At 44.1% G+C, this 14,229-nt stretch overlaps 4 protein-coding genes across 4 annotated transcripts; 1 reads left to right on the top strand and 3 right to left on the bottom strand.

Moving 5' to 3' along the window:
- Nucleotides 1–2,236: 2,236 nt before the first annotated feature.
- TRUGW13939_08554 (uncharacterized protein) lies at nucleotides 2,237–3,494 on the bottom strand (the record flags this gene model as incomplete). Its single annotated transcript, XM_035491687.1, has 2 exons — nucleotides 2,237–2,933; nucleotides 2,989–3,494. 2 exons carry the CDS (start codon nucleotides 3,492–3,494, stop codon nucleotides 2,237–2,239), a joined length of 1,203 nt encoding a protein of 400 aa, XP_035347580.1.
- Nucleotides 3,495–5,354: 1,860 nt separating this feature from the next.
- On the top strand, nucleotides 5,355–6,976 carry TRUGW13939_08555 (uncharacterized protein; the record flags this gene model as incomplete). The annotated part of the gene is made up of 6 exons (XM_035491688.1): nucleotides 5,355–5,477; nucleotides 5,526–5,843; nucleotides 5,912–5,948; nucleotides 6,013–6,080; nucleotides 6,157–6,533; nucleotides 6,586–6,976. The coding sequence occupies 6 exons, from the start codon at nucleotides 5,355–5,357 to the stop codon at nucleotides 6,974–6,976; spliced, it is 1,314 nt and encodes a 437-aa protein (XP_035347581.1).
- Nucleotides 6,977–11,681: 4,705 nt separating this feature from the next.
- On the bottom strand, nucleotides 11,682–12,710 carry TRUGW13939_08556 (uncharacterized protein; the record flags this gene model as incomplete). Its single annotated transcript, XM_035491689.1, has 1 exon — nucleotides 11,682–12,710. One exon carries the CDS (start codon nucleotides 12,708–12,710, stop codon nucleotides 11,682–11,684), a length of 1,029 nt encoding a protein of 342 aa, XP_035347582.1.
- An 851-nt stretch (nucleotides 12,711–13,561) lies between these two features.
- On the bottom strand, nucleotides 13,562–14,087 carry TRUGW13939_08557 (uncharacterized protein; the record flags this gene model as incomplete). Its single annotated transcript, XM_035491690.1, has 2 exons — nucleotides 13,562–13,874; nucleotides 14,005–14,087. 2 exons carry the CDS (start codon nucleotides 14,085–14,087, stop codon nucleotides 13,562–13,564), a joined length of 396 nt encoding a protein of 131 aa, XP_035347583.1.
- Between the last annotated feature and the right edge of the window lie 142 nt (nucleotides 14,088–14,229).

Genomic DNA, 14,229 nt, shown 5'->3' on the forward strand with positions numbered 1-14,229 from the left:
ACCAACGCATTCATGATGCCCAGAAATTGCAAGATGTAGAAGGCGGTTCGGTAATTAAATGGCATAGTTACTCTTTTCAAGACTCCATCTTTGTTTTCGAGTCTGTGTACAGACATCGGCCCGGTGGCGGACAAAGAGAAATAACATAATACCCGAGATGAAACATGTGGCTTACATACGGTGGGTTTTCAGAACTTGAGGATCTTGATGGGATACTCTATCATAATGCAAAAGGGTGGTACTAGTACCGCCATTTATATTTAGGTACTTTAGTGATTATAAGTTATTAAAAATTATTATATTTTATATTTTATATATATTCTTTATATTTACTATTAATATAATTTCTAGTATTATAAGATTATCTAATAGTCAATAAATATTTTTATATAAATCTTAATATTAGATAATTATCTACTAGATATATCAATAGATTATTAAATATAGTACGCAAAAGTTCACATCGCAGGGACTTCCCTGCTTTTTTGATTCCAATACTTTGAGCCCTTTTTGCCAACTTACACTTGATTCGCTTATCACCACCTGCCACTGCAACTATCCCCTCCAGAAAGACTAGAGTATACCTGACGCATAGCTGGCCTTTCATGTCAGTCGACACATTAAGCGGATTTGATCTGCATCTTTCATCCGTAGAAGAAGCTGCATATCAACATTTCTCGTTGTAGCTAGAACTCTTGCGCGCGTCTCCTGGGAGTTTCTCCTGAATTTGGGATAGCATACACGCGATGACAGCGTAGAAGGCTCGCCATCACTGCTACGAATTCGACCTGCGAGAACTTGCTCCTAGGGCAGTTCTGGGGGCCTGCTGATCATGGGAAATAAGTACACCGTAGCGGGGCGATAACCTGTTCATTCCATTTAAAGTCGCCGCTGGATCTGTCTTAATCCACCGTGAAGGTTTCCAGGTCATAGGGTTTTCCTAATACTGAGGGTGAATGTACATAGTGAGAAGACTTGGATGGACCCCGATGTTTGAAGGAATTATGATATTTCTATCCCCCACTTCTAGTAGTTGCGGCTCGTTGCTGGCCCACTTCAGTAAGGATAGGATAGGAGGAAAGAGGCGAAGGGTTTCGAGCTGTAAAAACCAGTCAGTATATCACGTATAAACATAAGAAGAGGTTAGCTAGACACACCATGACAGATCTACAGCGACTGAGCCTGGGGAAAATATCGGCGTATTGACCTTTGATGTCATCGCCAAGAGCATGTAGCTCCCGGGCCACCCAGTCTTGAACCTCTGGATATACTGCCAAAAGTAGCAACCTGAAACTTAGGGTATTAGCCGTCGTATCATGGCCAGCAAAGTTTATGACGAAAATATTTCCGAAAATTTCCTCAATGGTAAGCCCTTTAAGCGGTAGGGGTTTCAAATCTATTTTGCTCTGAATGGCCTCATTTTGCTGCAGATCCATAGCACGCACAAATGACGTCATTAAACCCTAAGAGTGAAAGCGAGTTGGTAGAGAGAATGGACTGGGAAGGGGGGTTGGCCCTGGGAAAGATGTTCGGTGAAAGACGAAGGTCCCATCCGCGCTGGGTGGGGGAGGACAATCAACTCTAAAGGAACTCCGCACGCCGGTTTAATGAACAATTAATCTAATACTAGTTCGTACAATATTACCCCTTAGGGTCACAGTGGAAACAAAGAAACTGTAGCTGTCTTGTATGTACCGGGGAGTATACATATTTAATTATAAATCGGCTATTATGCAAAAAGATAGATCTATAGCTATATCCTGATACAACAGTATTATAGTACTAGGTCAACCTTTGTATCTACGGAATTGGGGACATCGGACTGTCATCACTAATGAAGTGGAATCGATAAGGTCTGTCTCGGTCTTCTATTAGGGCATTAGTTCTAAGTAGATACTGGTTTAACAAATACTTTACTACTACTCACACTGGCCTATTCTACAGAGCAGTCATATCTTCCACTATAATATCAAAATTAGATACATTACGGTTTTATATTATATATCAATAATATAACAGTAATAAAATTGTTTTCTAATTAAATCCAGTTGTCTGACCATTACCAAGCCTGTCAATGTTGCCGCGACGTTGCCGAGCGGTTATCCCGTTCCCCAAAAACCGGTATTGACTTATTTAGATCTTATTATTATAATACTATACTCCTAGTTTATCTACAGTCTCATAAGCCTACCCTAACCTATTTAATTATCTTTCTATTTAGGCTACCGCCCATCCGCTATCCATGTGTGGATACATAATTTTCCGATATCTCTTCACCCCATACATCCACATCACCAGAGAATACGGATCCCATACGATAAATATCGTCCCACCCCGCACACAACCAATATCCCAATTCTGGCTGGGCAGTAGCATCACCAAGCCCTTTCCAAATTCGATTCCCGGATTGTTCGTCAAACTTGGCAATCACTTCTCCCGGATTTTGTTTCAACCGCCGTCGCCAAATACTCTGCCACCCCCCCAGCTGGATAGCAATGTTAACATCCCTCCCCGGCCCCAAAGCCCGTACCATCTCGTCAATCGGACTCAGGATAACCCTCTCAACCTCGCCCACAGGATCTTCAAAGATCTTCGGCTCCGGTGGTGCGATATGACTCTGCAAGGAGATATATAGGTGATGAAGATTAGGAAAGGTTTCTAGGACTATGCGGCATAATTCGTGAAGTGTTGAATCAGCCCCGGACAGTGGTTCGGGGGATGCCGTGACGGCCCTCTCCCAGAGTATACCGACCAGGTTATTTTTCTCGCTGTAGTATTTCTGACGGGGCTTCTTTAGATCCCAGATCAGGACTAGAGAGGAGATTCTGGCTAGCCTTTGGAGAGGGAGCAACCGAGACAAGTTCTGTTGGAGCTCTAGGCCGGAGAAGTGGAATTTATTTGTTGTGAATAGAATTTCTATTCCATCTTGATATCTATATCAATATTAGTAAACCAATACTAATCATATCAGGGAATATGTGGATTTACGCCATACGACAAGCAAGCAACCATCCCATCACCCCGATAGAGCAGCCCGCAGGCACAGGGGGTCCCGTATATCCACGCGAATACAACGGTGTCGGCACACAGTGATCATCAAACGGGGGGCGTACATTCTGATGCGCAACAAAGGCATCGGACAGCTTCGTCCAGCGGTGGCACTCGCAGCTAAACCATCGCCAGGTGGATTGTTGAACGTGATCAGGGCGCAATGTATTATCTGTTTGAGCCTGGGGCGGGTACAGCGGACCATACCTCAGATCCACATGGAGGGTGCGCTGGCCAAATGCAAACACCAGAATCTCTTGTCTGATTTCCAGCGGGAGTCGTCCGAAGAGCCCGTAGTTGTTGCGGTGATACTGTTGGCAGGCTTCTGTTAGTGGCGGTATAGCCGGGGTGTTGAGAAATGGGAGTGGAGGGGGTGCCTCCTCAGGTTCATCCACGGTCACTTTTGGATGGATGATCTTCTTTGTCCATTTTTTGATCGATTTCATTGTCTTTGGGTATTAGAGATTAACCCCTGGTATATATACCATAATTTAAACCGTGATCTGCAGTGTTTATGGGCATTACACCCACTAGCGAAAGTTTCGGCCCAAAAACCCCTCACGCGCGCGCGACGCGTTTCAACCCATAACTTTACACAATGCCACCATGTTAGAGTGTCACTATGGTTCGGTTATGGTTCTTGATTAGCTGAACCAGTCTAGTTCGATTTCTAGACCTTTAAACTGAATGGTTTTTTACTTTATTTAGTTTAGTTTAGTTTAGTTATTATAAATAAGATCAAACTATATAATTTCTATATATCATTATTATAGAAAAATTATATAAAGAATTAGAATTGTTAAATCTCTTTATATAACTTTATATAAGTAGTATAATATTAAAGTCTTAGACTTTAATTATTTTATTTCTGTAATGCAATAGACATACGTCAGAATGAATGGGAGAAGAAAGATGCTTTGTTCAGTAACTATCTCGCTATATACATAAGAGGACAGATTATTATTGTGGTGGAAGATATGACTGTGAGGATTATTCTCAGAGAGCAGGCAAACGTTCAGAATAATAGTATATGTATGGTCCTATACAGTACTAAACTGATTGCTGAGTCTTTATATGATTTCCAGAAGGTGCTATGGTATATATGGCCTCAGGTAGTAGTGGCTTGGCGAAGGATTGCAACCCTGTGAGGCTGGTGCATCCGCAGCAGCGCCGCAGTGTGGCGTGAGGTGGATGTGTCAGCCTCACAATGACCGCCCCATGGAATGGGCCAGTGTGAGCAGCGGCAGGATGTTTGTCGAACTGGCACTTACTTGTAGCAGACAGGGCACATATGAAACCTCAGGCAGTTATTGCAATTCTAATTCAATTCACTATCTTAATCTCTGACTTGCTCGCGCGTGAGTACATAAAAAGAATCCCAAAGTTCCCGGCGGCCGGGGAAACCACCTTTCCGAGGGTCCAATGCAGTGGTTTCCCACTGCACTACTAAATTTGAGATCTATTAAGACAGTAATTACTCAAAACACGCATGATAGGGACATTTTATGACTTCCAAAACTATGATCGCACCTTACCCGGGGCAGTATGATGATTTAGAGGCTCACTATACTCCGTATGTTCTCTGCAACTACAGTCACTCGGATACTTCCATTTTCTTTTCCATGCCCTACCTTGCATTGGCTTAGTACATATGCGGTTAGATTGTAATGGATTCACCCGAGGGCCAGTCAACCAGTCCCTTGGTAAGAGCTTTAACAGAATGGTCGAAAGGGACCTCTTAGCTATTGAGTCATTGACATCCTAGGCCGTTTCGTGGCAAGGTCGGGAAAAGAAAATTCAGCTCATGGCCGTCCAAAAAAGAGGCGTCAAATTGCTGATTCGAACTTCCACACTCAGGCGATGAACAAAGCGTCTAGCGCTGCCGATCTTTTTGAGGGGTTGGGTCCTAGTCCCGTGTAGGATTCAGCGTAAATACTAAATAGCTTTAATACGAGGGTCAAGGTTTGGCGCTACCGCGCTTCCGAGGGCCCCGACCGTATGGTAACGAATTCATTCATTATTTGTTGGTCGAGCGTTGATAGGTTGGAAAACTAGGTTTCAAACAAGTCCATCCGTCCCGCGGTTAGAGTCAGGTTAGAGTCAGGAGGCCTGACGCCCCAACAATGCATTATTACTTAACCCACCAGTCCTTCTGCATCTTCTCTCTATCATGCTTTCCCAAAGTCTCCCCGCGTCAGTAATAAGAATCTATCGCTTGCAGGACTCCAAGTATTTGTGGTGTGGATCCTATTCCTCTATGCGCGGCAAATGAACAAATCCGTTACCCTAAGGACACCTGTTCAGCAATGAAGTGTCTAGCAATTTTTGCGGGAATAATGATCGCGAGCGACTATGTCTCCGCTCAGCGCCAACCTCCATATCCTCCATATCCTCCATATCCTCAATATTCTCCATATCCGCAATGCGCGGTATGCAATCTACCCCAACTCGGAGAACCGGCACTAACCGGGATCTAGGACAACTGCACAGTCACAACGGCATCACAATTCAATTGTTCTCTAACCGATGTCACCTGCAGCTGCTCGAGCCAATTTCTCGACGTTCTCTTTCCATGCATCGATACGGAATGTACTGTGTTGGATAGCTTGACTGCCAAAAATGTTACCGCCAATGCGAGGTGTCATCAGCCAGACCCCGATGATGGGAAGATTTTGGTCATCATTGTGCCGATGTGTGGCGCTATTGCGACATTGGTTCTGGGGGTGAGAATAGCTACGGCCTTTCTGCGGCGGTCCCGGTTAACTGTCGAGGATTATTTGATCATGGCCTCATGGGTAAGCTTCTTTTATCTGACGCAGTCATATATAATCCTCAGAAAAGGTAACTTGATTGGCATTTACAGTTGATAGTTGTCAGCCATGTTGCCTTTTCAGTTGAAAGTAAGTACTCGCTTGATTCAAGGAGTTACCCACAGTAAACAGATCCGTTGATACGAACACACAGTGTACAAGACCGGGGTGGGTCGAAAAATATGGAGTATTCCTCTAGAGAACACCTACTTTAACATGAAGGTCAGTAACAGTTTCCTCTCCGAATCCATCCTTTCCGCTTATTCATAGGTGCTAATCCGCTGTTTTGGATGTGCAGCTGTTTTTCTTTGCAGACATTGGGTATCTTACTGGTATTTCCTTGACGAAAATATCCATACTTCTATTTTATCTTCGGGTATTCCCCAACATGCTCGTCACCTTGTATGCCTTCATTGGTGTGATATCATGCTATAATGTGTCGTTTGTCGTGGCCCTTCTGGCGTCACATATCCCAGTTAGCGGCGTGTGGACGGCTTGGGACGGCAAATTCACTGGCCGCCATATTAATGTCGATCTCATGTGGTATGTGGCTGCCAGCCTGAATCTCGCTTTGGATCTGGGAATCATACTTCTACCAATCTGGCAATTGCGGCACTTGCGTATGAGCTTTAGCAAAAAGGTGCGGGCTAGCTTGATGTTTCTAGGCGGAACTTTGTACGTATAGACATCTCTATGGCTGGTGCGCACGTCCTAACCAACTACCCAGTGTCATTATTACCTCCGCTATCCGCATGCCCAACCTCCGCGATTCTTCTGCACCGATCAACCTCATGCGTGTGGACTCGGTCATTGCTCTCGGTTGGTGGAGCACTGTTGAGGTCACGGCTAGCATTCTAGTGGCGTCGATGCCCAGCATACGCCTCTTTGTCTTGTACTTCTTTCCGCGAGCCGAATCCGAGGCCAGCGGCGGTGGTGGCTTTTCAGGCAGCCCGAATCGGGACATTCACTGGCGCAAACCACCTACAAGAAGTAATATCCCCAAATGTAAGCGGAGGGGGTTGAACGTTCTGGGGACGGATTATGCCCTAGAAAGTTCATCGACACAAGATTTAGTTGATATAGTGACGTTGAGTCAGCCCAAGGGGTTTCATGAGTAACTTTCTCGTTGTGACCTTGTCTTTCGAGGTGAATTGAGAATGTTGAGCTTTCATCGTTAATTTGGAATTTCATGTGCCCCGTAAAGTTTGTCAGCTCCGGTGGTGCGATATTCTATTAGGCGATTTACAGGATATACGTGAGTGTGGCTGTCGCATCTTCGTGGTGTACCGGAAGATCTAGTGGGAGAGCCCCTTGATTGAGCGAGCATGGGAATTCTTGTGAGGCACGACTTCATAGTCATATCGCAAGTACACGTTGCTATTGTCCTATCCAGCACTTCGCAGCAATTGCTGAAGAAAGATCAGACTATCTTCCAGGGCGAGGGCTATCTCCTGATAAAAGAATCCAAGGGAGTTCGACTGAATAAAATTAATAACCGGGTCAAGATATACATCAAAGTGATCAACAATTACTGAGCGAAACCGAACTTATACTTAGTAAGGATTATAGTCAATCTTAGTGATATTAACACTAATAGCGTTTCCTGCTATCTTTGTAGTGATAGATCCAACAATACCAGCGTTTATATTTAATCTGATCAGCCATCCAACTCTGACTGGAGCAGCAGCAATAATAGTTAATACTATAATAACTATGGCAACTCCTCTAACTACAGAAGAGATAATGATCTTGTCCTACTACCTTCTTTACTGGACATCTGGCATTTGAGTAGAAACAACTGGATTAGCTATAATAGATATAGACTGAGACATTATATCGAGTTATTAAGAGGTTATAAATATTATAAGAAAGATTAACAATTAATTTCTTTAAATTATTTCGGTTAAAATCTACTTTTTTCATAGATCTATAGATCTCTCTTTGTACAGCATAAAAAATATATTAGAAAATAGAAAAGCCACAGTGGATAGAAACCCTTTTATACCCATTGATTCTCCCCATCATTCTGTGATTGGTAATTATTTTTATAAGAGGTATGCTGTCTCTGATAGAATTGTATCGTCATCAAATAGTGCCCTGCGAGCAAAACTGGCCTGCATCGAACACAGTCAAAGCAGGTTGCGCTAACCTTAAATATAAGTAGCTGCAGGTAGAAGCGAACAAATATATACTGCATCACTTTGATTAGAACTGTAGACAGATAGCTGATAACTAGATCCTCGATCTTACACTACATAGTGCCACTATCAGCACCTCCACGCCTGTTGACCATAGCTTCCCCGTTCTTGATCATAATCCATATATATCCCTCGCCCAACTTTACTAGATAGTCAATGTATAGCTGACAAGGTGATATTAATAAACATATACGGTAATGCATATAAATGGCCTCGACAGTCCTAGCGCATCGATCCAGCCCCGATAGCGAATTCTTTAGACCGGTCATATGACTCTCAACCAAAAATATTCCAAAGAGGCCTTCACGCCAACGACATATCACCTAAAAAGCATAGCGACACCACTAGAATCTGCCCCGCTGACCTCAGATTACTTGGAAATGGCAAACAGGATGCTTATCTCAACCTTGATTATAATAATCTCCTCTTTGTCCATCTGGATGGCAAACCTGTCGACGGTCAGACATACAACATTATCCACAAAGACAACGAAAGCACTCCAAAATGCGTATCGTATTTAACGAGAAGGGCAATGTTGTGGATATGTATATATAGACGACCCAGATGCTGGCATGTAGACTAGAAGGCGTATAAAAGTTCCAATTCGGACAAGGTGACAGTTGATCCCACCACCGTCACTGTCACAACGGGCGTTCTGGCGGGCAGCACGTCCTGACTCACGTTCCCTGCGAGTACGACTGGGCGCCAGACGAGATTGGGAAACGCAGTGAGCGTAGTGACACCCATGCCGTTTACGTGCCGTTATTAACTGCATTAAACATATCAATAGGATTTTCTTTCTTGTAGATTGCTTGATGCCTTCCATCTTGACAAACCCTTAGCTTAGCTGAAAAGATAGAAAAGGAAATTGAAGGATTAAGACTAAATTTATATATAAATCACCATCAATTAGGAAATAGTAGTTGTTCGAGAGCGTATCCTCGTGACTAGTTTTTTATGAAATTGCATCTGCTTCTCAGGAAGTCTTCAGATGACTACCTAGCACCTCCATCCCCGCGGAATAGAGCGCAGAAATCATATCAGATTGAAGGCGGGAGGGATGGCTCTGAGATATCTACCATGTTGGAAGGATATAATAATCCCTTCAACGATCCGACTCAGCATCTCTGAAAGTATCAATAGTACCTTTTACCCCTTCCGGCGCAATAGACTATACACCTTCTTCAATCGGGTTACGCCAACAATCCAACAAACGCTCCAGCCGCAGAGGGCGGTAGTAGTTACCACCAAAAGGCTTGAATCCATGCTGAAAGAGGTCTGCAAAGCTTCCCCTATCAGCAAGCTCCCCATCGCTTCTTCGTGCGCCTACGCTCCTACCATCATTGAGGGTGAACGGAAGCAAAAGCCGAAACCCGTCCTCGGCCGTGTCAAGACCGTTTCTCTCCACCGCCTCGGTATACAGGCCTGCAGAGACGCGAGACGGTGTAATCGTATCAATGGATATTGAAAAGAAGCCCCTCAATAAAAATGGACTTGTTGTTCTCGTGAACTGGACAGGACGTTGGTCTCCGCCTTCGGCAGGGAAAAGGCGCACCGGCGGTGCAGTGTGTTGAGAGCGAAGCCTACATGCATGATACTACAATAACGCTAAACTATGAAAGGAAAGGTGGGCTGTTAAGGACAGAAGAAGGACCAAACCAACAATGGCAGGCTTACAAGATTGTGGGTTAGTCAAGGGTAGAGTGCATCCCCTATAGGACATAGACAATATGCATGTGATAGACATAGAATTACACTAGTTAGCACAAGCTGCTATGCAGGATATGCTAGTACAATGCACATGCTAACAACTCTATGAAATGTGGCATAGTGTCGTCCCAATATACTACTAAGCTTATTGTTTATAGCTCAATCACTATATAATAAGCATTTCCTTCTATACTATTTACTAGCTTATTCCTACGCCCTTAAACTAGACGCAGGCTCAAGCCTTTCAACCCGTAACAGTAGCATTCTCATCCCGCTGTAAGAGATAAGGTACATAGTATATTTTATTTCAAAGCTTGAGATATCTGATCTATGCCTCACCCTGTGAAGGGAGAATATACTGACGGCATGAAGAAATTCCTGGTTGTGGGGTTGGATTTTATCATGTTTCTGCGAAGATTCAGCCAAACTGAAATGGGGGAGTAGCGAAATTGACACTTCTCATTCACAAATCAAACCGACACACCTGACGAGTCATTACGATTAACACGCTCAGACTCGGCCAAACGGTCTCGGGGGAAACATAATGACTCATAGACATCATAGGACAAATTGACCTGCACTTTGCACATGTCTGCTTCTAATAAAAAAATTCATCAACTGTTTAAATACAATTATGACCATGACTTCGCATATATTACATGGTGCAACTGATTCGTGCCCATACTGCTTCCTGTAAGACCTCCACTGTTCGTTCACTATGTTCTCCCTACGTCGTTGTCTTAGGGACCTCTTTCAGATGAAAGTCATTTGGTGTTTTCCAATCAGGAACAGGATAGTACGATCCCTAATCAGATTAGCTATGCCAATAACAGGATGAAGTTTCGTATTAGCTGTGAGATAAAGGAGGACCAAATGCCCGTCTCATCCGTGTAGAATATCTTCATGCGACCGGTGTCTCGAAATCTAATACAAAGAAATACATTGGCGTCGCATCACTCATTTCATATGCTGTATTAATGAGAGTTTGCCCACGTTGATATCGTCTCTGTCGTTTTTGTTTCCGAGTCTTTGCGTGTGGAAGAGATTTCTTTGTCATTTTGATGGCTACTGTCCTCTCGATCGTCTTTATCGTTGCTGTAAAGTAAGGAGGAAACTGACGGGTGGACTTAAATCACCCTGTTGAATATCTCGGTGGCTGTGTGTGGCTGATGGTATAGGAAAGTGGGTCTGTGCATATGCATGTATATATAAACAGTCTATCTACCCCTCTTATAATTATAATGAACAACTTTTTGACATGCTACTCAACATTGAACATCTTCCAACATTAGAAGTTTTTAATATTGGAATTCAATATATGAAATAAAGTTCCACTGAAACCACATATTTGAGTCATCAATGTCGGGCTTTCATTTGCTCGTACAGTAGGTTGCATAATTAGCTTGACAGTCCAATAAACATTACTCTCAACTAACTAATGTGTTTCCCTAGATCGCCGGACACACGCCGTGAACGGACGAGTCCATAGGTTCGACTTCTAAGGTCTCTCCCTCGCAAGTTTATCGATATATAACTTTTATATTATTGTTCTGTAGGTACTTCTCCCCTAGGAAACCTTTCGCAACTATAATAAGCGCGTCTGTTAGTTATGCTATCGATCACTCTAGCGGTTTTCCTTTGCTTAATCGTAGCCGTGGGAATTTTTTCAAAGTTTGAAGAACTCAATTGCTAGTTCTGTAAGAAATAAATATCTCCAAGCCGTGAAGGCTACGCCGACCAAAAGTATCACTATATAGTAGAGTATAGAATAACCTTTAGGTTTTTACGCGCACCTTTACTTTATTACACTATAGACCTAGCTAAGACAAGAAATACTATATAACACAAACCCCCTACTCCCTAATTAGGTAGTGAATTAGAGGTAGTTACTACTATTCCCGTCTTACTACTACCCTTATGCCCTCTCTCCCTCTCCCTCTTCCATCAAAGCCTTCCAATCGGTCTCTTTCGGCCTCCAACCCAGCTCGAGCAGCTTGTCAGATCTCGTTCTTTCACCACAACCCCACATGATGGGGCCAAACAGATGGATTTCTCTTGCGGCATCAACCGACACGCTTTCTACCTCTCCAAAACCTAAGCGCTCACTGATAGCTTTGGCCCTTTCCATCATACTCAGGTCTCCGGTACGCACAAAGTAGTAGCCGTCCTGATTTACTCCTACTTGTCCGCATCTCTCACTCCCACTCTTCAGTGCCTGTTCCATCAGGAACACGACCGCATCTCCCAAATCACCAATGGAACACCACGACCATGTTGCGGTACCCTTGCCGATTACAAAGGCCCATCCACGGCTCTTAACCGCTGCATAATAAAACGCCGCATTGCTCTCCTTCTTCAGATGACCCTTGCCCCGGCCCCACAATTGACCAGGCGAGACCAGCATTGTGCCCACCCCTTTAGCAGTACTGTGAGCTACGATGGCTTGATCAGCACCAGCGTGCATCCGATCCTTAGGAACGTTCAGTATTGTATGCGCGTCCGTGATATCGCTCCAGGGACGGCTGCTCGCCCTAAGATTCCCAGTGATGGGATTCGAGAGGTCGATAAGACTACGCGGGCCGGTTAGACTGATGAGCCGTGGCATGGGCGATCCAGTGGTGGTACGGGATGCCAACCCATCTATCATCGCGCAAACGGCGGGGACATTGTCACCTCCAGCGTGGATGACGAAGTCGGCCTCCGCTGCCGTAGATATGAGGAGAGAAAGGGAGGAAAGTTCGCCGATGATGGGGGTGAGATTTGAATAGACCGATTGGAGTTCTTTAGCATCCCTTTCCTCACGGATCAAAGCTTTGACGCGAACACTAGGATGTGCCTTTAAGAGACAAGAGAGGATAGTGCCGCCGACGAATCCGGTTACACCAGTGAGAAAAACGCAGCGTGATGTGGGCGTTGTTGTAGGATCAGGCTCCAAACTCATCATCGCGAACGAATATTCAAGATAGGAACAGTGAACAGTTGACTGCTGTACAAACAAAGAAGTATTAAAGGGTTTTTATTCTATAGTTGTGGTGCTCTTTACTGCGGCTGATAGCACACGCTAAAGCAAAAGACGTCACGGGACCACGGGGCCAGGCTGTCACAGGACCGTGGAGTTAAGCTAAGATAGCTTTATTATTATAAAGCTATACTACTAAAGCTATAATCTTTATCTTTATATCTTCTTAGTTCTTACTATCTATCAATTCATGTTTAGTAGTATAGAGCTATAATAATATTATAATAAATAACTGTTTACCTTTAGAAATTCCTAGATCTTTTAGCATTTATAAGCTATTATAAATAAAGATTAATGTGACGTACCTTTTCCAAAGATATTTGATTCCTATCTAGGGGTGCGGTTAGGGTGGCCGCAGAGATGGGAAATCTCAGTTGTTATGGCGTGGAAGCAGGAAGATAAATAGAAAGCTTAGTTATAAAATTAACTAGGATAATAACTAACGTATTTCACGACCCCACTGTAGATACATCAATTGATCCTTTTTCCTGTGCCTATGCTCCTGCTTGTGAGCTTCTGACCTTCAATATACACTAACAGCTTCCTCAATCTAGGATGATTACACATATTTTGATCACCAAGTTATCCAGTAACGACTGTTCCTCCATATATCCTGCTCCGTCCTTCACTTAACCAGCGCAAGTACCGCCCAGTTCTGCCCACCACGGACCATGTCATCAGGGCTGAGCTGGCGATTGGCCTAACTGCTCCATGACTCGCCAGTGCGACCAACCGTCCCGCTGCAAGGCGGCCATTGGCCATGTATAATGCCTAGATCACTCATCATACCCCTTTACTGCGTCCAACCACTGTACTTCGAAGCTATTCCAGCCCACTGAAGAAGCCCTATGACCACCTTCTTCAGATAGACCGACTTGACGTTCTTCGTCACTGGAACAGTCCACTGACTCAAAGGGGAAAACGTCCCACCCTGCTTCACTGACTTTCCAGTATGGGCCGTCTCCGAATAGACCCACCGATTGAAGTTTGAGTCTAGTGTCGACACTCACGCATCCACTTGGCACACTGTTACCGAAGCTATCAACTTGTGGTCCAGAAAATGTTGCGTCCTCGGTGAAGGCGACACCCCTAGTATTAAAGTCAGCAAATTCAGATGGGCATGGAAAGGAGTCAACCCAAAGGCCTCTAGACTCCAGACTACTGAAGACATTTGGAGCTTGAGAGCACTAAACGGGTGTATAGTGCTGAAAGATCATACCAACGACCGCTAACCGCTTTGCCAACTGATGCGAAGGACAGGACTGCAAGAACAGCGAAACCAGAGTTAATTGAGAAACGCATAGTGGATACTAGCATAATAGATTCGAAATGAGCTCTTCTGCTGTTCAGCGAATATAGGTTTATTTGAAGTCTTAAGAGACCAATGTGTAAAGAGAGGTGAAGGCGGATAGCACCCTCATGTGAATACAGCCCGTAGTAACCT

This window comes from Talaromyces rugulosus, chromosome IV (assembly GCF_013368755.1).
Source record: "Talaromyces rugulosus chromosome IV, complete sequence".
Taxonomy (NCBI): domain Eukaryota; kingdom Fungi; phylum Ascomycota; class Eurotiomycetes; order Eurotiales; family Trichocomaceae; genus Talaromyces; species Talaromyces rugulosus.